The sequence below is a fragment of the Schistocerca serialis genome, chromosome 5 (genome assembly GCF_023864345.2).
Source record: "Schistocerca serialis cubense isolate TAMUIC-IGC-003099 chromosome 5, iqSchSeri2.2, whole genome shotgun sequence".
NCBI classification, from domain to species: Eukaryota; Metazoa; Arthropoda; class Insecta; order Orthoptera; family Acrididae; genus Schistocerca; species Schistocerca serialis.
In genome coordinates this window covers 496,186,623-496,214,187 of record NC_064642.1, presented here as the reverse complement: position 1 = coordinate 496,214,187, position 27,565 = coordinate 496,186,623, and the positions used below count along the sequence as shown (strand labels likewise).

The window sequence follows — 27,565 nt, the reverse complement described above, 5'->3', positions numbered from 1 at the left end:
GATACTGCAGCATCTTCATTGAACAAGAACACTACATGCTATATGAGGAACAGAAAAGGAAAAAGTTATGAGTGATGTAACTGTGTACTTATAAACAGAAAGGGCTGTGAAACAACATTACAGTACAAAATCTGAAAACATTTAGATTCAATTTGCATGATGTTTTTGCGTAGCAAGTGACTGTATTTGAAACTTGCATTTCTTTTATCATTGAGTCCAAGTAACAATCACAATTATGCAATACTATGTCAAATACACCAAAGCCAAAGAAAGTAACCACAATATTTTATTCTTTTATTGCAGTTCTTCTTTGTCTGGTAGGAAAGTGATAAATCACTGTTTATCACAATTTATGGGAGAGCATAATGGAATTGTGGAAAAACCTGAACTGGCAGATGGTTGAAGCATGATGCCAACTATTACCAAAGCATATTTACAGTGGTTCAGGAACAAGAACTAACAGAGGAATCTTATAGAATATACTATAGCCCCCTCATAGGGATTATGAAGACAAGAGTGGACAAATTAAAGCATGTACAGAAGCATTGTAGTTTTCTTTCTTTGCATATGCCATACCATGAATGGAATGGGTAGAAACTGTAATATATATTACAATAAGAAGTACCCTCTACCATGCACTTCACAACAGTTTGTAGAGTATGAATGTAGATGTAGATTTAGAATGACTGAACCTGCCACACTAGTAAGTGCTTTTGCACCAACATAAATATCACACCTACCTCCTTGCTAATATAAAGTCAAACAATCGAAACTGCAGGTTGGAATGTCAAAAGTATAGACAAAAGAGAGATTGCTACACAAGGTAAAGATGACACATGGAGTTGCTGTCAGGCACACCAAAAAGACTGTTACACATTTAGCTTTTGGCCAAAGCTGCCTTCAGGAAACGAAACACAAACACACACACACACACACACACACACACACATCAAGCAACCACACCTCACACACAGATGACTGCCATGTCTGGCAGCTCAGGACATTGTGCCTGTCTGCAACTCAATGTGTCATGTTTACAGTGAGTAGCAATCTATCTTTTCCAGTATTGTTGATATTCGTTCCTGATACAAATTAACGTAACCCTAACTGATCTACTCTACATCACTTCATTCATACAAGCAAGCATGTGTAACTCAGCAATTACTCATATCTTGATATCGGTTGCTTGGCAAAACTGAACTGTTTTATGAGGTCTAAATTCTTGCACATTTGTTGCAGTATTTTTGGCTCTCCTAGTATATTTTTGATACTGCTATTTTTATTATACCTTATAATGTTATGACAGTACATTAATTTCAATTGCACAAAACAATGAAAGATGGAAGGATTCCAAGGCAGGAGGGAGAAGAAAACAGGGTCAAAATAGTTGGAGGAGAGAAAAAGGATACATAGTGAAAAGATGAAAGAATTCTGGATGAAAAAGAAAGAACAACAAAGAAGGAAGCATTGAAATTGGTGTGTGGTCCTTAGATGGCCCAAACAAAAAAAGAAAGAAAAAGAATGTATGTACAGAAAAATATATATTTCTCAACATAATTTTCTTCAGTAACTTTACATTCCCCCCCCCATGAACCATGGACCTTGCCGTTGGTGGGGAGGCTTGCGTGCCTCAGCGATACAGATAGCCGTACCATAGGTGCAACCACAACGGAGGGGTATCTGTTGAGAGGCCAGACAAACGTGTGGTTCCTGAAGAGGGCAGCAGCCTTTTCAGTAGTTGCAAGGGCAACAGTCTGGATGATTGACTGATCTGGCCTTGTAACAATAACCAAAACGGCCTTGCTGTGCTGGTACTGCGAACGGCTGAAAGCAAGGGGAAACTACAGCCGTAATTTTTCCCGAGGGCATGCAGCTTTACTGTATGATTACATGATGATGGCGTCCTCTTGGGTAAAATATTCCGGAGGTAAAATAGTCCCCCATTCGGATCTCCGGGCGGGGACTACTCAAGAGGATGTCGTTATCAGGAGAAAGAAAACCGGCGTTCTACGGATCGGAGCGTGGAATGTCAGATCCCTTAATCGGGCAGGTAGGTTAGAAAATTTAAAAAGGGAAATGGATAGGTTGAAGTTAGATATAGTGGGAATTAGTGAAGTTCGGTGGCAGGAGGAACAAGACTTCTGGTCAGGTGACTACAGGGTTATAAACACAAAATCAAATAGGGGTAACGCAGGAGTAGGTTTAATAATGAATAGGAAAATAGGAATGCGGGTAAGCTACTACAAACAGCATAGTGAACACATTATTGTGGCCAAGATAGATACGAAGCCAACACCTACTACAGTAGTACAAGTTTATATGCCAACTAGCTCTGCAGATGACGAAGAAATTGAAGAAATGTATGATGAAATAAAAGAAATTATTCAGATTGTGAAGGGAGATGAAAATTTAATAGTCATGGGTGACTGGAATTCGAGTGTAGGAAAAGGGAGAGAAGGAAACATAGTAGGTGAATATGGATTGGGGGACAGAAATGAAAGAGGAAGCCGCCTGGTAGAATTTTGCACAGAGCACAACATAATCATAACTAACACTTGGTTTAAGAATCATGAAAGAAGGTTGTATACATGGAAGAACCCTGGAGATACTAAAAGGTATCAGATAGATTATATAATGGTAAGACAGAGATTTAGGAACCAGGTTTTAAATTGTAAGACATTTCCAGGGGCAGATGTGGACTCTGACCACAATCTATTGGTAATGACCTGTAGATTAAAACTGAAGAAGCTGCAAAAAGGTGGGAATTTAAGGAGATGGGACCTGGATAAACTAAAAGAACCGGAGGTTGTACAGAGATTCAGGGAGAGCATAAGGGAGCAATTGACAGGAATGGGGGAAATAAATACAGTAGAAGAAGAATGGGTAGCTTTGAGGGATGAAGTAGTGAAGGCAGCAGAGGATCAAGTTGTTAAAAAGACGAGGGCTAATAGAAATCCTTGGGTAACAGAAGAAATATTGAATTTAATTGATGAAAGGAGGAAATATAAAAATGCAGTAAGTGAAACAGGCAAAAAGGAATACAAACGTCTCAAAAATGAGATCGACAGGAAGTGCAAAATGGCTAAGCAGGGATGGCTAGAGGACAAATGTAAGGATGTAGAGGCCTATCTCACTAGGGGTAAGATGGATACCGCCTACAGGAAAATTAAAGAGACCTTTGGAGATAAGAGAACGACTTGTATGAATATCAAGAGCTCAGATGGAAACCCAGTTCTAAGCAAAGAAGGGAAAGCAGAAAGGTGGAAGGAGTATATAGAGGGTCTATACAAGGGCGATGTACTTGAGGACAATATTATGGAAATGGAAGAGGATGTAGATGAAGATGAAATGGGAGATATGATACTGCGTGAAGAGTTTGACAGAGCACTGAAAGACCTGAGTCGAAACAAGGCCCCCGGAGTAGACAATATTCCATTGGAACTACTGACGGCTGTGGGAGAGCCAGTACTGACAAAACTCTACCATCTGGTGAGCAAGATGTATGAAACAGGCGAAATACCCTCAGACTTCAAGAAGAATATAATAATTCCAATCCCAAAGAAAGCAGGTGTTGACAGATGTGAAAATTACCGAACTATCAGCTTAATAAGTCACAGCTGCAAAATACTAACACGAATTCTTTACGGACGAATGGAAAAACTGGTAGAGGCCAACCTCGCGGAAGATCAGTTTGGATTCCGTAGAAACACTGGAACACGTGAGGCAACACTGACCTTACGACTAATCTTAGAAGAAAGATTAAGGAAAGGCAAACCTACATTTCTAGCATTTGTAGACTTAGAGAAAGCTTTTGACAATGTTGACTGGAATACTCTCTTTCAAATTCTAAAGGTGGCAGGGGTAAAATACAGGGAGCGAAAGGCTATTTACAATTTGTACAGAAACCAGATGGCAGTTATAAGAGTCGAGGGACATGAAAGGGAAGCAGTGGTTGGGAAGGGAGTAAGACAGGGTTGTAGCCTCTCCCCGATGTTGTTCAATCTGTATATTGAGCAAGCAGTAAAGGAAACAAAAGAAAAATTCGGAGTAGGTATTAAAATTCAGGGAGAAGAAATAAAAACTTTGAGGTTCGCCGATGACATTGTAATTCTGTCAGAGACAGCAAAGGACTTGGAAGAGCAGTTGAATGGAATGGACAGTGTCTTGAAAGGAGGATATAAGATGAACATCAACAAAAGCAAAACAAGGATAATGGAATGTAGTCTAATTAAGTCGGGTGATGCTGAGGGAATTAGATTAGGAAATGAGGCACTTAAAGTAGTAAAGGAGTTTTGCTATTTGGGGAGCAAAATAACTGATGATGGTCGAAGTAGAGAGGATATAAAATGTAGGCTGGCAATGGCAAGGAAAGCGTTTCTGAAGAAGAGAAATTTGTTAACATCCAGTATTGATTTAAGTGTCAGGAAGTCATTTCTGAAAGTATTCGTATGGAGTGTAGCCATGTATGGAAGTGAAACATGGACGATAAATAGTTTGGACAAGAAGAAAATAGAAGCTTTCGAAATGTGGTGCTACAGAAGAATGCTGAAGATTAGATGGGTAGATCACGTAACTAATGAGGAAGTATTGAATAGGATTGGGGAGAAGAGAAGTTTGTGGCACAACTTGACCAGAAGAAGGGATCGGTTGGTAGGACATGTTCTGAGGCATCAAGGGATCACCAATTTAGTATTGTAGGGCAGCGTGGAGGGTAAAAATCGTAGAGGGAGACCAAGAGATGAATACACTAAGCAGATTCAGAAGGATGTAGGTTGCAGTAGGTACTGGGAGATGAAGAAGCTTGCACAGGATAGAGTAGCATGGAGAGCTGCATCAAACCAGTCTCAGGACTGAAGACCACAACAACAACAACAACTTTACATTTGACCTTAAAGACATCTTTTATTTCATTCCACTGGGAATGAGGATTTTTGTCAGTTTATGCAGCCAATCCACTTCAAATTTCTTTTTTTCTATGTTTACACTGCTGAACTATGGATCATTCTGCTGGGCAACATATGTTAACATAACATTGGCAAGAATGTAGATTTCTTATCATTATAAAGAAATAAAACTATTTTTGCATGTTTCATTCCTGTAAATGATAAGTGTTATTTGACTGCTGAATTTTTATTGTACAGGTACTTGTAAATTGGCATCCTATCATAGCTACTTTTAAATTTTACCCTGGATCTTTTGAATCTTAAAAATTTCAAACCTCCATGTTGCCATCCAATGACGATCGAGAAAAGTTTTTCCTCTGATCCTTGCTTTGACACTTGGCACTGAACTATAATGAATATTATGAACTTTAAAGTGTCTGTAAATCATGTAGTTCCCATTTTCATCAAGTTACTTTTTGATTAAAGTCACATTTCAGTCATGTATCTCCAACCAATAGCTGGCTGCTGAAAGACATATTAAAATATTTGTTGTGTTGTTTTCCATTTCCATTGCCATAAGCTCTACAACCTCTTCTTCCTCTTGTTTCTTTTTTTTTTTCCTTAGTTGCACAATTGTATCGCATAGTTATTATGTCTCTGTTCTCTGTACTTCACACCTGTAGAATTTAGACTGTGTCATCTATCCTACTTCCCATTTGTGACATGCATAGATATTATTTATGAGAGGGAAGATTTGTCTGATGTGATAGAAGAAGAAACAGGAGTTGATTTAGAAGAGATAGAGAATCCAATATTAGAACCAGAATTTAATAGAGCTTTGGAGGGCTTAAGATCAAATAAGGCAGAAGGGATAGATAAAATTCCATCAGAATTTCTAAAATCATTGGGGGAAGCAGCAACAAAATGACTATTCACATTGGTTTGTAGAATGTATGAGTCCGGCAACATACCATCTGACTTTCAGAAAAGCATCATTCACACAATTCCGAAGACAGCAAGAACTGACAAGTGCAAGAATTGCCACACAATCGGCTTAACAGTTCATGCATCAAAGTTGGTTACAAGAATAATATACAGAAGAATGGAAAAGAAAATTGATGGTGCATTAAATTATCATCAGTTTGGCTTTAGAAAAGGTACAGGCATGAGAGGCAATTCTGACACTGCGTTTAATAATGGAAGCAAGACTAAAGAAAAATCAAGACAATATCCGTAATGGATAAGCATAAAATCAAGACACATTCACAGGAATCGTCAACCTGGAGAAAGCCTTTGACAATGTAAAATGTTACAAGATATTAAAAATTCTGAGAAAAGGAGGAGTAAGCAGTAGGGAGAGATGGGTCATATACAATATGTACAACAGCCAAGAGGGAATAATAAGAATGAACGACCAAGAAGGAAGTGCTTGTATTAAAAAGGGTGCAAGACAGGGATGTAGCCTTTCACCCCTACTGTTCAATCTGTACATCAAGGAAGCAATGATGGAAATAAAAGATAAGTTCAGGAGTGGAATTAAAATTCAAGGTGAAATGATATCAATGATATGTTTCTCTGATGACATTGCTATCCTGAGTGAGAGTGAAGAAGAATTACATGAACTGCTGAATGGAATGAACAGTCTAATGAATACAGAGTATGGATAGAGAGTAAATTGAAGAAAGACGAAGGTAATGAAAACTAGTAGAAATGATAACAGTGAGAAACTTAACATCAGGATTGATGGTCACGAAGTAGATGAAGTTAATGAATTATGCTAACTAGGCAGTAAAATAACCAACGACAAATGGAGAAAGGAGGACATAAAAAGCATTCTAGCAATAGTAAAAGGGGCATTCTTGGCCAAGAGAAGTCTACTAATATCAAATATCGGCCTTAATTTGAAGATGAAATTTCTGAGAGTGTACATCTAGAGAACAGCATTGTATGGAAATGAAACATGGACTGTGGGAAAACTGGAACAGAAACATTTGAGATGTGGTGCTACAGACAAACGTGGACTGATAAGGTAAGGAATGAGGAGGTTCTCCGCAGAATCGGAGAGGAAATGAATATGTGGAAAACACTGACAGGGAGAAGGAACAGGATGATAGAACATCTGTTAAGACATGAGGGAATGACTTCCTTGGTACTAGAGGGAGCTGCAGAGGGCAAAAACTGCAGAGGAAGACAGAGATTGGAATACATGCAGCAAATAATTGAGGACATAGGTTGCAAGTGCTACTCTGAGTTGAAGAGGTAAGCACAGGAGAGAAATTTGTGGCGGGCCACATTAAACAGTCAAAAGACTGATGATAACAAAAATTAAAACACATAATCATTGCCATTGATGTACTTCACTTTTTTCTTGTGTTGCAGTGACTATATTTCTGGCTTCCATTTCTCCACTGTGAAATTATCTTTATTAATAGTTCACATACCTGAGACAAATATGTTCATTTTTATGTATAAAGTTGACAAGTTATTCTGTCTTGTTATTTAGTTTGGTTTCTGTTTTCATAAACTTCTTAAAGTCCAGTAACAAACTAAAGAGTTGTGCAGTTGTGAAGTCTTTTGCAATGGAGGTCTTGGATAGGAAGTTTTCAGTTAACTTTCCACGTCCAATTTGGATAAAATCCCAAGGTTCTGATGAGTGCTTCAATTATTGTCATAGAGACTACGTCTGTCGGTAAACACTGAGACTCCCACTTTTATACCCAGAGAATGGCATCTGATTGGCCAGACCACATAACTGTGGTATCAAAGAGATGGCAAATGCTGAAATAGTACCCTCCAAGTACATAGATCATGTTTGTGCTCACTGTCCATTGCCACTTGTAGCATCACCACTCAAGTCAGTTGGTGAACTATGTCATCTTGGATTTATTCATTAGGTATTACTTGGTCACCATTGTTTTTTCAAAGTTTCTATACTTAAGGGGAAGCTGATCAACACAGTGATCAACAATAGTTCATATAGATTTCAATGAAATGCTGCACACTTGCAAGGAATATTATAAATCTCTGGTACTCTCAGGCAGATATTATATTTAACAGGTTGCAAAATTTCTCCAATTTTCCTGGATGACTGCCTGGCCTCTTCCTTGCCTGTTTAAGAGCCATTGCTGAATGACTTTACCAGTCTTACTTGTTGTTAAACCAATGAATGGAAGGTGCACTGTGTGTTGGTCCTCCGGGCATGCTTGAATGGCGTCATGTCTTGGTTCCTTTGATGAAGCTGACATAGTGGCATAGACTGAATTACCACTACTTCTGAACACCACTGTAAAATGGTTAATTTTGGAGTCAAGATGTACCTTGCCCAAAACAGTCCCTGTTCTGTGTATTAAGGTGCTCAGCATAGCTCCCTTATGAGATGGATCATGAAAGCTACATCCACTGAGGTATAGGTCCATGTGTGTCAGTTCTTGATACTTAGAATGGTCAAGCCATCCATCTGCTTTCAGTTCAACCAACATATCTAAGAAAGGCAACTTTCCGCCTTTCTCCATCTCTGCTGTAAATTGTATGTTTGGATGTATACCGTTCATATGGTTGATGAACTGCTGCAACACCTCATTGCCTTACATCCAAATTAAAAATGTATCGTCTACAAGTCTGAAGAAGCAGAGTGGATGGAGAGCAATGTTCAATGCAAATTCTTTGAAGTCCTCCATCAAAAAAAATTAGCTATGGCCGATGACAGTGGTGAACAAATTCCTTTTCCATCTGTCTTTTCATAATAATTTTCACTGTACAAAATATATTCAGTTGTCAAGATATGTCAAAACATTTCAAATTTCAGGAGAGAAATAGTGAGTGAAAAGCATTACTCTTTCTTCTACTGTTACCTTTGTAAAAATGGAGATCACCTTGAGGCTATCCATTACTTCTCTTGGGCCTATCCTCATTTGCTGTTGCTACAAACATTTTAGAGTTCTTAATATAGTGTCTACAGTGGCTGTCTAAAAGTGCACATAATTTAATTAAATACTGTTCTGGGGGCTGTATGAGAGCTGATAGCACTAACATGTATTTCAGAAAAGCCATACAAGATTTGGTGCCTAGGTGCTTATGGTCTTAAATTTGCCACAAGTTCATCAGAAGCCAGAGTTCTTTAATAGCTCCCCCGTCTTCCTGCTAAGTACCATTGTGAGGCGTCATTTAAGATTCCAGTATATGCTATTCTCTAACAATGAGGACACTTTTTGTGATAATCCGTAGCTTTGAGTATGATCTGACTAACTTTTCATCCTCCTTCCACAATTTCAATCCTTGTTTCTCTGCCCTACTAATACTGAACTTGGGGGATTTGGCTGTTGCTAAAATCCAGCCACTAGCAAGCTTTGTTGCTTGTTCCACTCCACTAACAAGCTCAGCAACTGGTAGCATTTGTGGAGCTGGAGCAAAATTCAGACCTTTACTCAGAACCAACATGATAGCCTCATTGAGCTCCTTGTTGGAAAAGTTGATGACAGGCAGTGGATGCCACTGGACCTAGCAGTTCTTTGTTCACAGTTAAGTGCTAACATTGATTGTCCTGTTTCACTGTTACCTTGATTAATCATCTCATTGATGTGTCTACTCATTTCCAGTCCCATGATGAGGCAGCTAGTGACAGAAACACATGGTCAATAAACACTTAAGGACTGAGCATTGGCTTTCAGTTCATAACTCACTTGATGTAATTTATCCTTGGTAATTGCATGGCTCCTCTTCGGTGAAATTTTGTTCACTGTAGTAATTCTTTTGTGCCTGAAACAGTCACAGTTGCTAAGTAATCTGACTTCTCTTCAATGCTGTCATGATAGGGTCATGTATATATTTTTCTCTGTGAACCTTGTGGTTGTTCTGATTATATATCACAATGGATTATACAAAAGAGGATGAAGCATTCTGTTTACATAACAGAATAAACTAGGTTGCCACTAGGAACTACGCTGATGCTCAGGGAATAGTAAAATTAGATACTGATGAAAGCAATGTAATGTCATCATGAATTATCCAATAAGTCTGCAATGGCCAATGTCACACCAAGTAAAATCTAGGATATTAGCTATGTCTTTTCCTCCTCCTCCTCCTCCTCCTCTTCTTCTTCTCCTTCTCCTTCTCCTTCTTCTTCAGAACCTCACTGTTTCAAACCATTTTCAAATATCTTCCATCATAACTACTCAGATGGCTAAACACTGTCAACAGAGGAACTGTTGTATCCCCATTTATTTAGACATTGTTTGCCAAAAAGGTAAGTGACTTGGTTATATTTATTGGGCTCTTATTCGTACATCATTATTACGGCTAAGTTCTGTGGTGGTACTGCCGTGAGCGAGGAATGGTTTCAAAAAAACTCAGAACCAAAAATGTTGATACTATGATAGTAAAGCAGAGTCATACTAACAATTTCCAGATTTGCTGAATTTGGAATTTCAATAATTTACAGGGAAGGAGCAAGGAAGATTGAAGCCAAGATAATCAGTTACTGTCATTTTAATTACACAGGCCAACGAATTTTTTTAAAACTTTTTTCACTTTGATAGCTTTTATGAGATGAATCCAAATCTAGCCTTAGTTTTTTTGTATCATCCATAGTTTTAGAGCAATATGCTTTTTATTATACAGTATAAAAATCCTATGCTATACGGTAAACAAGGAAATTAATGAAACGTTTTGTTACAACATACGCATGGTTTGCATTTACAGTAAGCTACTTAAAACAATGATATGTGTTAACAGATGTTTCACTTGTCAGCTGGAATTGGTTTTTATACTCTTTCTTGTTTTTCTTTGAAGTTTCTTGTGTAGCTTTTTCTACGATGAGTCGCTAGCTGAACTTCTCAGTGAAGTGACCAACAGTAGTCCCCCATCATGTTGGTGTTCCAGCAGCCTTGGTAGCGTTTTCCTTCACTAGTTTTGGATGAATCAATAAACAGCCTCCAGTCTTCCTTTTTTTTATTCAATATCAAACTCATTCATCAGACCAGGAATGTCTGAGCAGTACACTAAATCATCTTCTTGTTGAAAAAACTTGGAAAATTGCTGCTCTCTCTTTCTATATATTTATATGCTGGTTTCAACTGCCAATAAGGTCTTGTCTTTTAATCTAGAGCCAAGCAATTCGGCTTTTTCTTTCGTTAACCCAGATCCCTAACCAAATCATTAAGCTTGGCCTGAGTAAACAATTAGAGCTCTAGACTTTCTGTATTACAATGGAATTCATCGTCATCTGGTTCATCAGAATCAGATTGTACATCAGAAAATACTTCTGTTGGAGTAGAATTTAAATCATATGGTGGTTCAGGAATCATCAAATCTACACCATGCCCTACTGTTCGGACAGTGGACAGAAGGTTTGGGTAGTTTATTACCTTCTTGTTTTTCGAATTATGACCAGTAATATCAACAATGCAAAAGTAGCAATCATCGGAACAAAATAGGAACAGCAAGTCTAAAGGCTTTTTTCTCCATTTTGGACCACTTTCTCAGATCTTCAACACACACATAACATAACCCATGCGGCGCCCAAGATATATCTTGATTACCAAGTTTAGATCCAAAGTACGATACATAAATCTTTCCCACAAAGTCTGTAATATTTTTGGTGTTTTTTAATCACAAATTCACTGCAAATATAACAAAAACTGTCAGCAGTGTTTTAACAACCACGATTAGACATTGTACTGAGCACATGTACAGGAAACGGGAAAGTGAGATTAGATTGACAGTAAACAAAACACCATCTGTTAAAACAAAAATAGAATCAACCTTTTTTTTGCCAGCAAGTATTTTTCAGCAGTGCTACCAATGGCATCTACACTCATTACACTTCCTTTTTAAATTATTTTAACTATATAAAAGCTGTCAAATTCTTTAAAAATTAATTTAATAAATTTAACTGTAAAATGTGAAGAAATTGTGGGTGATGCAGATTTTTAAGAATCATATTTGGATTTGCCACCCATGAACCATGGACCTTGCCGTTGGTGGGGTGGCTTGCGTGCCTCCGCGATACAGATGGCCGTACCGTAGGTGCAACCACAACGGAGGGTTATCTGTTGAGAGGCCAGACAAACATGTGGTTCCTGAAGAGGGGCAGCAGCCTTTTCAGTAGTTGCAGGGGCAACAGTCTGGATGATTGACCGATCTGGCCTTGTAACATTAACCAAAACGGCCTTGCTGTGCTGGTACTGCGAACGGCTGAAAGCAAGGGGAAACTACAGCCGTAATTTTTCCCGAGGACATGCAGCTTTAGTGTATGATTAAATGATGATGGCGTCCTCTTGGGTAAAATATTCCGGAGGTAAAATAGTCCCCCATTCGGATCTCCGGGCGGGGACTACTCAAGAGGATGTCGTTATCAGGAGAAAGAAAACTGGCATTCTACAGATCGGAGCGTGGAATGTCAGATCCCTTAATCGGGCAGGTAGGTTAGAAAATTTAAAAAGGGAAATGGATAGGTGAAAGTTAGATATAGTGGGATTTAGTGAAGTTCGGTGGCAGGAGGAACAAGACTTTTGGTCAGGTAAATACAGGGTTATAAATACAAAATCAAATAGGGGTAATGCAGGAGTAGGTTTAATAATGAATAAAAAAATAGGAGTGCGGGTTAGCTACTACAAACAGCATAGTGAACGCATTATTGTGGCCAAGATAGACACAAAGCCGATGCCTACTACAGTAGTACAAGTTTATATGCCAACTAGCTCTGCAGATGATGAAGAAATTGATGAAATGTATGACGAGATAAAAGAAATTATTCAGGTAGTGAAGGGAGATGAAAATTTAATACTCATGGGTGACTGGAATTCGTCAGTAGGAAAAGGGAGAGAAGGAAACATAGTAGGTGAATATGGATTGGGGGGAAGAAATGAAAGAGGAAGCCGCCTTGTAGAATTTTGCACAGAGCATAACTTAATCATAGCTAATACTTGGTTCAAGAATCATAAAAGAAGGTTGTATACCTGGAAGAATCCTGGAAATAATAAAAGGTATCAGATAGATTATATAATGGTAAGACAGAGATTTAGGAACCAGGTTTTAAATTGTAAGACATTTCCAGGGGCAGATGTAGATTCTGACCACAATCTATTGGTTATGAACTGCAGAATGAAACTGAAGAAACTGCAAAAAGGTGGGAATTTAAGGAGATGGGACCTGAATAAACTGAAAGAACCAGAGGTTGTAGAGAGTTTCAGGGAGAGCATAAGGGAACAATTGACAGGAATGGGGGAAAGAAATACAGTAGAAGAAGAATGGGTAGCTCTGAGGGATGAAGTAGTGAAGGCAGGAGAGGATCAAGTAGGTAAAAAGACGAGGGCTAATAGAAATCCTTGGGTAACAGAAGAAATATTGAATTTAATTGATGAAAGGAGAAAATATAAAAATGCAGTAAATGAAGCAGGCAAAAAGGAATACAAACGTCTCAAAAATGAGATCGACAGGAAGTGCAAAATGGCTAAGCAGGGATGGCTGGAGGACAAATGTAAGGATGTAGAGGCTTGTCTCACTAGGGGTAAGATAGATACTGCCTACAGAAAAATTAAAGAGACCTTTGGAGAGAAGAGAACCACTTGTATGAATATCAAGAGCTCAGATGGCAACCCAGTTCTAAGCAGAGAAGGGAAGGCAGAAAGGTGGAAGGAGTATATAGAGGGATTATACAAGGGTGATGTACTTGAGGACAATATTATGGAAATGGAAGAGGATGTAGATGAAGATGAAATGGGAGATAACATACTGCGTGAAGAGTTTGACAGAGCACTGAAAGACCTGAGTCGAAACAAGGCCCCAGGAGTAGATAACATTCCATTAGAACTACTGATGGCCTTGGGAGAGCCAGTCATGACAAAACTCTACCATCTGGTAAGCAAGATGTATGAGACAGGCGAAATACCCACAGACTTCAATAAGAATATAATAATTCCAATCCCAAAGAAAGCAGGTGTTGACAGATGTGAAAATTACCGAACTATCAGTTTATTAAGTCACAGCTGCAAAATACTAACGCGAATTCTTTACAGACGAATGGAAAAACTGGTAGAAGCGGACCTCGGGGAAGATCAGTTTGGATTCCGTAGAAATGTTGGAACACGTGAGGCAATACTAACCTTACGACTTATCTTAGAAGAAAGATTAAGAAAAGACAAACCTACATTTCTAGCATTTGTAGACTTAGAGAAAGCTTTTGACAACGTTAACTGGAATACTCTCTTTCAAATTCTGTAGGTGGCAGGGGTAAAATACAGGGAGCGAAAGGCTATTTACAATTTGTACAGAAACCAGATGGCAGTTATAAGAGACGAGGGGTACGAAAGGGAAGCAGTGGTTGGGAAGGGAGTAAGACAGGGTTGTAACCTCTCCCCAATGCTATTCAATTTGTATACTGAGCAAGCAGTAAAGGAAACAAAAGAAAAATTCGGAGTAGGTATTAAAATTCATGGAGAAGAAGTAAAAACTTTGAGGTTCGCCGATGACATTGTAATTTTGTCAGAGACAGCAAAGAACTTGGAAGAGCAGTTGAACGGAATGGACAGTGTCTTGAAAGGAGGATATAAGATGAACATCAACAAAAGCAAAACAAGGATAATGGAATGTAGTCAAATTAAATCGGGTGATGCTGAGGGGATTAGATTAGGAATTGAGACACTTAAAGTAGTAAAGGAGTTTTGCTATTTAGGGAGTAAAATAACTGATGATGGTCGAAGTAGAGAGGATATAAAATGTAGATTGGCAATGGCAAGGAAATCGTTTCTGAAGAAAAGAAATTTGTTAGCATAGAGTATAGATTTAAGTGTCAGGAAGTCATTTCTGAAAGTATTTGTATGGAGTGTAGCCATGTATGGAAGTGAAACATGGACGATAACCAGTTTGGACAAGAAGAGAATAGAAGCTTTCGAAATGTGGTGCTACAGAATAATGCTGAGGATTACATGGGTAGATCACGTAACTAATGAGGAGGTATTGAATAGGATTGGGGAGAAGAGAAGTTTGTGGCACAACTTGACTAGAAGAAGGGATCGGTTGGTAGGACATGTTTTGAGGCATCAAGGGATCACAAATTTAGCATTGGAGGGCAGCATGGAGGGTAAAAATCGTAGAGGGAGACCAAGGGATCAATACACTAAGCAGATTCAGAAGGATGTAGGTTGCAATAGGTACTGGGCGATGAAGAAGCTTACACAGGATAGAGTAGCATGGAGAGCTGCATCAAACCAGTCTCAGGACTGAAGACCACAACAACAACAACAACCCTAAAAAAGACAAGAATATGGTATTTTCAGCAAAAAAGTTTTTCCATCGTTGGTATGTGTTATTTAAAGCATGGAGGAAACTGAGCTCATTTGGTGTGAGCTCATTTGAGGGTTAAAATTCAGGTCTTTACAAATTTGCCTGATGGATTTCCAAGTTAGAAACAATCCTTTAAAAACGTAAAATGTATATGAGTACTACTATTGTTATTTTGAAGACACGACTTGTCAGGTGTTGCAAGCCCAGTTTTATGTAATGACTAGCCAAATGTACTGTGGCATAAAGAAGCCTTTCAGAGTTTTCTTAATTTTGAGAACATATTGTGTAAAGTGGACTACTGCATAATTTTATTCACTGTAGGCCATATCACCACAACACTAACATCTACATCATGTGGTTGGCCTCTTCAGAAACTGATTATTTCCGTTATTTCAATGCCCCAAACTGTGATGACGAATGTACTGTTTATTCCATTAAATTTACAATGTATGAAACACAAAGTGAATAGAGAAAACATCCCGTAAGACAGTAAATGACTGCGACAACAATTTAGAGGCTAGTTTGACCACCACATGGCTTTGCTAGGAGATGATAGACGGGAATGCATCCTTTTATAATTTTTGAATCAGCTCAGTCATCCAGTTGTGGGAAGACATCAAAGTCAGGTATTTTTTGCAAAGTCTTATTAGCAGTGAGAGTCAACTATCATGGAAAACTCTCAACACTAACCAGCACGTGAACCTCCGATATTACATCCATTGTCAGTAATAAACTGAGCAGTCAGTTAAGGTAATGTATTAATATTATTTGCAATAAAATTCAAGTAATTATTTTACAAAATAACATTAACCCAACAACATAGTGTATAACTGAGCTTTTTGTACATGGAGTAAAATTTAGAGTTCATGTGCATAAGAATGTGAAAATTTCATTCATCACACACTTAATATGATTGTTATCAATACCAAAATACACTGATGCGACAAAAGTCATGGGATAGTCATATGCGATATGCACACATACGGAAGGTGGCGGTATTGTACACGCAAGATATAAAAGGATAGTGCATTGACAGAGCTGTCATTTGTACTCAGGTGACTCATGTGAAAAGATTTCCAATGTGATTATGGCCTCAGAACAGTAATTAACAGACTCTGACTGCGGAATGATAGTTGGAGCTAGATGCATGGGACATTCCAATATTCCGAGATTCACTGTGTCAAGAGTATGCCAAGAATACCAAATTTCAAGCATTACCTCTTACCACGGACAATGCAGTGGCCGACAACTTTCACTTAATGACTTTGAGCAGCAGCATTTACGTAGAATTCTAAGCAACACTGTGTGAAATAACCATAGAAATCAATGTGGGACATATGATGAATGTATCCATTAAGACAGCGCAGAGAAATGTGTGTTAACAGACTATGTTAGCAGACAACTGATGTGAGTGCCTTTGCTAGCAGCATGACATCACCTGTATGGCCCTTCCTGGGCTCATGACCATATCAGTTGTACCACACTTGACTGGAAAACTGTGGCCTGGTCAGACAAGTCCTGATTTCAGTTGGTAAGAGCTGATGGTAGGGTTTGAGTGTGCCACAGATCCCATGAAGCCATGGACCCAAGTCGTCAAAGAGGCACTGTGGAAGCTGGTTGTGGCTTCATAATCATGCTGGCTGTGTTTGCATGGAATGTAATGTGTTCTCTGGTCCAAATGAACCAATCATTGACTGTAAATGGTTTTGTTCAGCTACTTGGTGACCATTTGCAGCCATGTTCCCAAACAATGATGTGCCATGTCACTGAGCCACAATTGTTTGCAATTGAATATTCTGGCCAATTCAAGCGAAAGTTTTGGCCATCCATATTGCCTGTCATGAACCTCGTTGAACAATCATGGGACATAACTGAGAGGTCAGTTTGTGCACAAAATCCTGCACCAGCAGCACTTTTGCAATTATGGAAGGCTATAGAGGCAGCATGGCTCAATACTTCTGCAGAGGACTTCTAACGACTTTTTTAGTCCATGCCAGACCGAGGTTCTGCACTGTGCCCAGCAAAAGGAGGTCCGCCACTATTTTAGGAGGTATCCCATGACTTTTGTCAACTTCATAATCATTGCACTGTGTATAGCACGCACTTTAAATAGATTGTAGTAACCGTAGAATCAGAATGAAACCACACAGTTTTGGCACCATTCTGATAAAAGAGGAACTAAAATATAGGTACAAAGCGAGAAGTTACACAAATAATGTAAATTTAGTTAAAAGATGACAAAGAATATATATACTAATGCTGTTACAAATACCGCAAAAGTTGAGGGAATTACTGAGGTAAATATCAAAATTTGAGTTTTCAAAGTTGGATTTTCTTAATCTGAAGCTTAAGCTGACACATGACTTAGTTTTCACTTTACTATCATCTTATTTTCCCAATTTTCCATCTCAATTTCAAAATATGAGGCACTCTGCTCTGAAAGCTCATATTTTAATTTTTTCCTAACATTTGTATGACAAAAACCATCTTATAAACGTAATTATGTTTATCTGTCTTTGTTCATGTTCAAAGCATTTTTGTCAACCCTAGAAAGAGAACTAACATAGAAGAATTGTCATTTCTTATTAATTTAGGTGATGGACAGTTCCAAAGCCAAATATCATTTCTGAACTGTGCTTCAAGAACTGGAATATATGACAGAACTCTGGCATTTACTCTCATATGCTACACAGTGGCACAGGATAAATACAGATGATTACATTTTATTGAAAAATTAATTGCACTGTAGAACATAAAGAGCATGGCTGAAGAAAAATAAATAGTAATGATAACAACAACAACAATAATAAGAAGTTCAAATTTTTATGACACACCTGTATAACTTCTGGTGTAGGAGTCCTGGCCTGTGGGACTTGAGGGGGGGCACTCTTTAGCAGCTGTCCGGTGGGGGAGGGGGGTGCGGGTGCCCTCCTGCGGGTTGACCCACCAACTGCTCCTGCAGAGGAGGATGTGGGCGCAACTTCAGTCGAATGACTCTCAACTTCTCCGTCCACGCTCTGGAATGAGGCACGCGGGACGTCCACTCACGCTACACCTTACTGTTCTCATATTCTTAGTAATTAAGTATCTATAACTTATGACATATGAAAGTGGCACTGTCTATTTTCCACATGGTAACCACTTTAATATGTGCAACTCATGTGGACCACCTCACTATCTCATCCCAGAAACGCTATGACTCTTTGAAGCTTCATTCATATTGAAATTCAATATAATATATAATCTATGACTTAAATAGACAATATGAAAAACTTCCTATGCTTTTGCTCTCTAAAGAGCTTGGCAATGTAGGCTAATACTTCTTACAGTCTCAAATTACATTTGGTCTATCTTAAATACTTGTACCTTTCCTGTTCTAATATGTAAACTTCCAAAACACTCACCCACTGTATCAGGGACTGCACGAGAAAGCAGACTGGGTTACCCGCACTTCGGATCACCTCAACAGCTCTTTCATGGCTTGCATGGCGTAAGTCAATGCCATCCACTTCCAGAATTCTGTCTCCAGTCTACAAAAAATTAAGTAAATACAATAAAACAAGGGGGAAAAATCACTCAGCTCTCATGTGATTTTTTCACACTGAGGAAGACGTACCTTAAGTTCACCTGTGCGACCAGCTGGACTTTGTGGCAGCACATTTTTTATGAAGATACCTGAGATGGCAGACCCACTGTCTGGCCCTGCATTGTATAAATCAACCTGCAGGTAAAAGCAGAATTTTACTCCACCAGAACTAAGCCAAAGCCTTCCCAAATAAAACAGTTCCACATACATGGCTGACACAGCTTTTCTATTCTTAACATGTTTTCTAATACTATACTACTAGAATTAGTGTATTTATTGAGGGTAGTAGTAGTAGTAGTAGTAGTAGTATGAATCAAAATATTGCACTTTTTTATGAATCTCAAAATAGTAAGCCATGAAGCACATATAGATACTAATACCTTTTCAAACCAATGCAGAGTGAGCTGCTTGAACATCCATCATTGTTGATGCTGAGTGCTAGGTCATTTGAATCATCAATGATTTTCTTAATGCACTGATTGTTTGACATGTTTAAACAAATTGAATTGTGAAATGAGACGTGTGATGTGATAGGTAAATGAAATGAACATGAGATCACATGGTATTCACCACTGGTAAAGGTATTACAATTACAAAAACTTCAGGATGGAAACAAGGACACAATAAACAAAAGGAAGGAAAGATAACCACTCACCTGAAATGACTGCTGTGTGGCATAGAGGCATATGTAACAGGACACAAATGACACTAGCTTACGATGTGGGTGCGCATACGCATGCGCGCATAAGCGCATGCATGCATACACACTGACTGACGCTAGCTTAAGATGTGGGTGCGCGCGCGCGCGCGCCCACACACACACACACACACACACACACACACACACACACATATATTTATATGCATGCGTGGGTATCTGTTTAAGCATTTGGGAAAACTGACACTTCCTTATAGAAGAAATCATTTCTGATGAACTATTTTTTCCCCTTCATTATATGACATTCTTGTATAGAAGTAAGTGGTCACTTAAATATCTGTAAATGGAAGTAAGTAGTTGTACATATTTATTTCAAACAAATTTCGAAAACAAATCCACCAACTGCCAGGCTAACGACCTACTGGAGGTGTAATTTCACTGCTCAGCGTACCAGTACTGTAACTTGGAAAGGACAGACTAGAAATATGATGACCAATGCTACGAACAGGTCTAAGAGATGGAAAAATAAAAATATTCTGAGAAATGGATCATAGAACATAACATCCTTTAATAAAAAAGATCAAGAGCTTATAGAAGAACTGAAACATCATGAAACCTCAATACATACTATCAAAGAGACTTAAAATAAAGTCAAATGGCAGAAGGAATATGACTAGTACCTGCTCATTTATAGTGGAGTCAAGAAGGAGACAAGAGTTAAAGCAGAAGTAGGGATACTTATTCACATGAAATACAAAGATGTTATTGAGCTGTGCCAATACATCTTTGAGAGAACAGTTTAACTAAAACTGAAACTGGCTCATCATGAACTGAGCATTATCTCCATGTACAGCCCTGATGATTGTAAGTTTACAACAGAAAGAGAGGCTTCCTATGAGCAGTTACAAGAAGTTATCAATATGATATTTCCAAACAAACTTGCAGTCATAATGGGGGAATTTTATGCCCGTACTGGAAATAGTGTCCATCCATGGGGTTAAACAATGATTTAATGAAGATTTTCTGAATGATAATGGTGAGATTATGATCAACTGATGCTCAAGCAATTAACTGAGAATAAATACTGCCTTCTATGACCACAAAGAGCAGTACAAAAATATTTTTCAGAACACAAGAGATCATAATTCTATAAAAGATTGCATTGTTACAAACAGGAAAATCCATCCTCAGTCAGTGCTAGATGTTAGAATTTTAAACTCTGCCAACACACGGAATGATCACAGTCTACTCGTGGTGAAAACCAGATTGCATGTAGGAAGGAACAAGACCATCAAAGAACCAATCTTAAAAGAAGAAAAATTTAATAAGCATTAATATGTTGATAGACACAACAAAAACACACAAACACACACACAAATTTCAAGCTTTCGCAACCCAAGGTTGCTTCATCAGGAAAGAGGGGAGGAGAGGGAAAGACGAAAGGATGTGGGTTTTAAGGGAGAGGGTAAGGAGTCATTCCAATCCCGGGAGTGGAAAGACTTACCTTAGGGGGAAAAAAGGACAGGTATACACTTGCACGCACACACATATCCATCTGCACATATACAGACACAGGCAGACATTTGTAAATGCAAAGAGGTTGGGCAGAGATGTCAGTCAAGGCGGAAGTACAGAGGCAAAGATGTTGTTGAATGACAGGTGAGGTACGAGGGGTGGCAACTTGAAATTAGCGGAGGTTGAGGCCTGGTGAGTAACGCGAAGAGAGAATATATTGAAGGGCAAGTTCCCATCTCCAGAGTTCTGATAGGTTGGTGTCAGTGGGAAGTATCCAGATAACCCGGACGGTGTAACACTGTGCCAAGATGTGCTGGCCATGTACCAAGGCATGTTTAGCCACAGGGTGATCCTCATTACCAACAAACAGTCTGCCTGTGTCTGTTCATGCAAATGGACAGTTTCTTGCTGGTCATTCCCACATAGAAGGCTTCACAGTGTAGGCATGTCAGTTGGTAAATCATGTGGGTGGTTTCACACGTGGCTCTGCCTTTGATCGTGTACACCTTCCAGGTTACAGGACTGGAGTAGGTGGTGGTGGGAGGGTGCATGGGACAGGTTTTACACCAGGACGGTTACAAGGGTAGGAGCCAGAGGGTACGGAACGTGGTTTGGGGATTTCATAGGGATGAACCTCGTCTTTCCTTTCGTCTTTCTCTCTCTTTCCCTCTTTCCTGATGAAACAACCTTCGGTTGTGAAAGCTTGAAATTTGTGTTTGTGTGTTTTTTATTGTGTCCGTCAACATACCAACACTTTCTCGTTTGGTAAGTTACAGCATCTTTGTTTTTTAAATATATGTATATAAAGTTTCATATTCATATGTCTTAAAGTTTAATAAATATATGCATTCGAAATATGTATATTCTAATTGAAACACCCTGTATTTCTTTTCAGAGTTCAGTGAACATCTCAAATATTAGGAGGAAGGGGCTTGGAGGAAGCATGATCTGGACCTGATTCTTATTAAAATCTGTAGACAATTACTGTAAATTAAGAATTTATTTATAATATTGTATCCTGTGTATACTGATAACAACAAAAAGCAAATAGTGACACAATAAAATAATAAATAGGCTTAAAATTTGTATGCTTACCTTTCCACCAACAATACTGATACCAAGACTGCAGTTAGGCTCCCGCAGTACTTCAACAGACCTCTCTGGTCCCCAGTGCTTTGCCAAAAGCACTGATGGAGACGAGGCACCACGCTCCACGGCTGATGCAGAAGGCACCTGTGTCGTCACAGTCATGCTGACTGATGGACTAATTGTTGCACTATTAGGCAAACTCTCCTGCTCACACGAGTCTCTTTTCTGTCTATTCAAACTACAAACACTATCTGCACTGGCACTTATTGGTATCGTAGGGTCCACAGCTTTATTACAAAAGTCTGTTGCTGACTGTTCACAACGTTCAAGCAAAGGTGATAATTCAACACAAGAAGAGTACTCTGATTCACTCACAATACGAGTCACTGTTGTGCTCACGGGACTTTCTGCCTTTTTAGTCTGTTGAGGTTTGAGAAGTCCACTGTGCACTTCGAGGGCGTCTGCTGCTTTCTGTATATACGGTGAGCTGCAAGGGAAGAATTATTACTAACGATAACTTCTTGAGTTAAGATATCAGAACAACCAACAATGATGTAACAATAAAATTACACAAGGCAAGGGCATCAATACACAAGGTGGAATATGAATTAATATAATTACATAAAAACCACAAGAGGGAGAAAGAATAACAAAAAAAAGAGACAAAAGAGGACACATGAATAAAAAGTAGTGTCAGTCATCTAATTGAAAATGCACCTAATGAAGTATCTGAAAACATTTGGCAGATAGCTCAATGAAAATGGATAATCATTAAATTTAGAGAAGACTCAATAACTACAGTTCAGTAAAATCTGTCTATCTATCTATATCCGGATCCCACTCCAGCTACTGCCGCATCTGGGTGCTGACAAGTCCTCTCCATTTGGCTCGGTCCTCCCACCACTTTTCTTCCTCCACTTGCTGCCAGGTCACACCTCTCCTTTCCACAGATATTCTCACTCCCATTTTCCACAGAATTTTTGGGTGCCCTCTAGGTCTTTCATCCATCTTTAGTTCTTCCATAATTTTGGGGAGTCTCTGCCCATGCATCCTCTTAACATGCCCATACCATCTTAATCTCTTTTTTTCAATTTCTTCTCTCATACTTTCTTGTTTAAGATCCTTTCTAATCTCTACATTTCTTACTCTGTCCATTCTTGTTTTTACCTTAACTGCTCTGAGAAATTTCATTTCCCCTGCTTGCAGTCTGCTCCAGTCCCTTTCTGTCATTGTCCATGTTTCTCCACCACAGGTGACATTAGGGAAGTAATAATTCTTTTACATAAGGAGTTTTGCTTTTTCTGAAACTTCCTTACTCCAAATCAGATGTTTGAGTCGCAAACAGGTGCAACAAAAATACTACTAAAGATGTGAGCTTTTGGCCAGAAGGTCTTCTTTTGAAATAGACAACATAGTTACAATACACGTGCCCACTGTCTCTGACTGTAAAGGCCAGACCCAGCCAGAGAGAGTGTTCATTTGGGTGCACACAGTGTTCGCGTGAACGCGCGCGCGCGTGTGTGTGTGTGTGTGTGTGTGTGTGTGTGTGTGTTGTCTATTTCAGAAGAAGGCCTTCATGGTGAAAGCTTATGTGTTTAGTAGTCATTTTGTTGTGCCTGTCTGCAACTCAACATCTCTGCTAAAATAAATAAATAAAATTAAAATGAACATGACGAGCAATCTGTCCTTTTCTTAATATTGTCATTATTCCAGCCTGGATTTTCCACTGTTAGAAGCAGATATTTTTAAGTTTTTGGGGCTACATAGAGATCAGAACATTGATTAGAAACACCCATATACTACAATTAATTAATAAATTACTTTGGCTACATTTGCAGTTTGAATGAATAGTTTTTGTTATAATTTTTAAAAATGGAAATTTGTATATTTCCATTAACTAGTGAATTATGGATTTTGGGGGGGTTGAGGGAGGGAGGAGCATCTCATATTACAGTTGTCAGAATACAGGAGTGGGTTTAGAATTACATTTGGTGTCAATCGTAGAACATCTTGTGAAGACCTCCCCAAAAAACTTGGAATTTTGACAACTGTTTCACAGTACATACCTTTATTCACTTTGTCATTACCAATATTTCTCTTGTCTGAAAGAACAGTGAAAATCATGAATACTGTATAATATAGGGGCCCAAAACAACCTCTACAAAGACTTCAAGGGCACAGAAAATATATTAGAACAGAAAGAAGTCAAACGTATGTGTTCGGCAAACTGCCAGAACATACCAAGTATCTTATTGGTAACATGATGAAATTGAAGAACAGATTAAAGAATACAACTCCACTAAAAAATTCTTCACAGAAACTCTTAAAACTTATTGTTTAAGGTTTATGGTAATTAATATTAGCATTTACTACAACAATACTTCTAATGTTAACTTATTTCATTCTATTGTAGTTAAATACAATATACCCACTTTACTTCTTTCCACATATAGATGAATGGGATAGTGATATGGCTAATGTAATGTAACATAACAATGAAGTGAGAAAAAATTGAAATACTTAGAGGTAAATTAATAGTAAAAATAAATAATGATAAATGAACAATGGAACAGAGGAGAATATAGACAAAGAGTGGAGGACATAATGAGTTACAGACATTTAGCAAGAAGTTAAGAGGTGGTGACTATAGGAGTGAAAAGGAGAGGGAGGACAGAAAGCTGAAAATGAGCACTTGGAATATGAGTGAAGTTTATCTACTTTTCTTACCTACGTCACTTTTGTACAACTTCACTGCCACTTGAATTGTCAAAGGCTTTACACTGCTTAAAACACTTCTTAAATTTCCTCATTTGTTTGGACACTATGAGTGAACTGGTGTCCACAATGTACTACAATACTAGGAATTATTTTGTGGTACATCAGTAGGTTTATAGCAACACATTTTACATCCAGTTCATTCAAAACATTTACAATTTGTAGGCATCACAACTTGATCTCCACACACATCTCTCTCTACACCCTGTATTCCAAGAAATTTACTTTAAGTTATTGTCCTCCATCCCTTCTTCTTGAAGTACTGGCCACACAGTCTCATTTTTCCTTCTTTACAACTAAACTATCTTATATTTTCTCCCAAATAACACCAATAATTATATGCTTTTATTTCCTTATACACTAGTAAATTTTCCCTGCCAGTCACATACATCTATTCCTCTTTTACTCTGAGCCCATTCACATTATTCCTAATTCTAAAACACACTACCAAAACCTGCAACCTTTTGTTTTTGTTTTGGCTTACCAGAATTTATTTTCTATTCAGGTGCAAAATATACTGTATTTAACTTACTTAAAGATCAGTACCACATCTTTCTTTCACTTCCTTGCCAAACTTTCTTCTATTCATCCTTTTCTGCACACTGAATTAAGAAATAACTGTTTGTCCACAAAAGCATACAATTTTTTCTTTAAATAGGCCATTACTTTTAGTATGTACTTTACTGTGTATGACTTTCTCATTCTGGATTTCCATTTTAGACTTTGGAATTAAAAAGATATTAATATTATAGTTAATTAGGAGTAAAGGAGATCACTCAACAGCAGAAGTGCTGAGACTTCCACATGCAAAAGAGAATGATAACTTTAGCAGCCATAGAAAAAAATCTTTCTATGTGCAAGAGTGTATGTGCATGGAAGGAGGGGGGGGGGGGGGGGCATTGGATTAGCAGAGATTGAGGCCACGAGGATTATGTAAGTGAAGAATGTGCGGGAGGATGGAGAGAATGGGGAGGATTTTGGGTAGGGTCTCCCTCATTTCTGGGCACGATGATAGATAATCAAAGCTCTGGCAACTGGTTCATATATTTTGGCAGGAAATGAGAAACATCCTATCCAAGATTCTCCCCACCCTCCCAATCATCCTACACATCTTTCACCTCCCCAACAGTTCCCCTTCCTCTGCCCTGTCACCCTCTCCCAATCCATGCCTCCACATCATCTTCTTGGTGTGCTGAACCAAACTAGCTCCAGCACCTGTGTGCCATATGCCTAGCACGTGCACTTGCCATCTCTCCATCCTGCATTTCTAGCCTGAAAACCTGCTGCCTTCATCTGAACCACTAGTTACTCATTCCCAATATTTTGTCCCACTTCCTGCCTCTTTCTCTGTCTAACCACCCCACCAGACACAACCCCCACACCCATCCACATACTGAACTGCAATCATGGCATTGTCCATCCAGCCAGCATAACATAGTACCTAAGGCATGCAGAGTGAGTGTGTGTGCATGTGTGTGTGTGTGACACACATTCATTTTGTTTTTGCCTGTGTATTTGTACTCCTACTTGTCACAGGATTTCTTCCAAAAGTCAGCAAAGTTTTCATTCTCTTTAGCTTGTGCCTGTCAACAACTCAACACTTCTGCTATTCAGCTAGCAGTCTCTGTAACTCATAAATTATATGCTTTGTGCCAGAACTTTCCTTAGTATTAATATTATACTTAAAATTGTCAGTTTTTGGACTTTTTGTTGCAAGTGTTACTAGATAATTTTGAAACATTTATACATATATATATTTTTTCAGATAATCACTGCATGTTGTGCATTTTACCAGCATGCTTATTTAATCTATATGATAGTTCAGGTTTATGATATATGTTCATATAGTTTGTTTAACTATTGTAAAGATAAGTGACAATGTTAAATGCTGTGAAATGAAGCTTGCACACTAATGTGAAGCCTACTTACCGATAGTAGTCAGGAAATATCCTGGTAGTGCAAAGGATGCAGGAAATAAAGCATAGTTTTTACAGCATAGCCAGAAAGAGAGAGCATGTGTGATAACATTGTGATTAGTTGCATGTGAAATACACTAGGCAAATCTATGAAGTGAGAGTGAATAGTGAGGCATCTATTGGGCACAAAAGACTTTTGTGAATTGTAATAAGCACAAATGTATGAATACATCAAGCCTACTTTAATGTCACAATACAACATTTTGAAACAGAAGGAAAACCTGTAATTATATGGAGGACTATCGATTATAATCAATCTATCACAGATAATGCAATCTATCACCACTTTAGGCAGAAATACCATACTACTGTGCACTTTTTAAACTATCATGTTAAGAGATATAGTAACAATTTTCAAACTTTTAATGAGAATCTATGTACCATGTGGATATGATTGTGGAATATCTTAAGTTATTATGTGAGCTATTTGGGACTGTGAAACATACCCACGTTTAATTACTCCAACAAGTCTGGTTATTCCTGGCAATACATACATTGTGCAATATAAATTCTAGTGAGCATTAGTTATTCACTGGTTCAGAAAGTGAAACTTTGGTCTTTAATGACTACATCTCTGCATAATGAAATTAATATCAAGGAATTGCTCTATGTGTAGTGCAAGCTGATTTCACAGATCACTAACAATACATTATTTCCATATCATGTCCAACAGAATTTAAAACATTTTTATTTACTTCATAATTGTTTATATTATCTTTAACAGTATTATCATTACATTTATATTATTTCTAAAAACAAACACATCATGTCAGTAACTTTTCTGCATTAATTTTTGCCTACT

The 27,565-nt window shown here is 38.3% G+C and overlaps 1 protein-coding gene across 1 annotated transcript in view; it reads right to left on the bottom strand.

Annotated features, from left to right (window-relative positions):
• Window positions 1–27,565, bottom strand: part of LOC126482030 (multiple PDZ domain protein) — a 1,476,438-nt gene that overhangs the window by 1,080,349 nt on the left and 368,524 nt on the right. The window contains exons 6-9 of the mRNA XM_050106002.1: window positions 22,019–22,499; window positions 18,781–18,885; window positions 18,569–18,694; window positions 17,999–18,181 (exon numbers count right to left, since the gene is read on the bottom strand). Coding sequence (XP_049961959.1) covers window positions 17,999–18,181; window positions 18,569–18,694; window positions 18,781–18,885; window positions 22,019–22,499 — 895 coding nt within the window. The remainder of the gene's footprint in view (window positions 1–17,998; window positions 18,182–18,568; window positions 18,695–18,780; window positions 18,886–22,018; window positions 22,500–27,565) is intronic.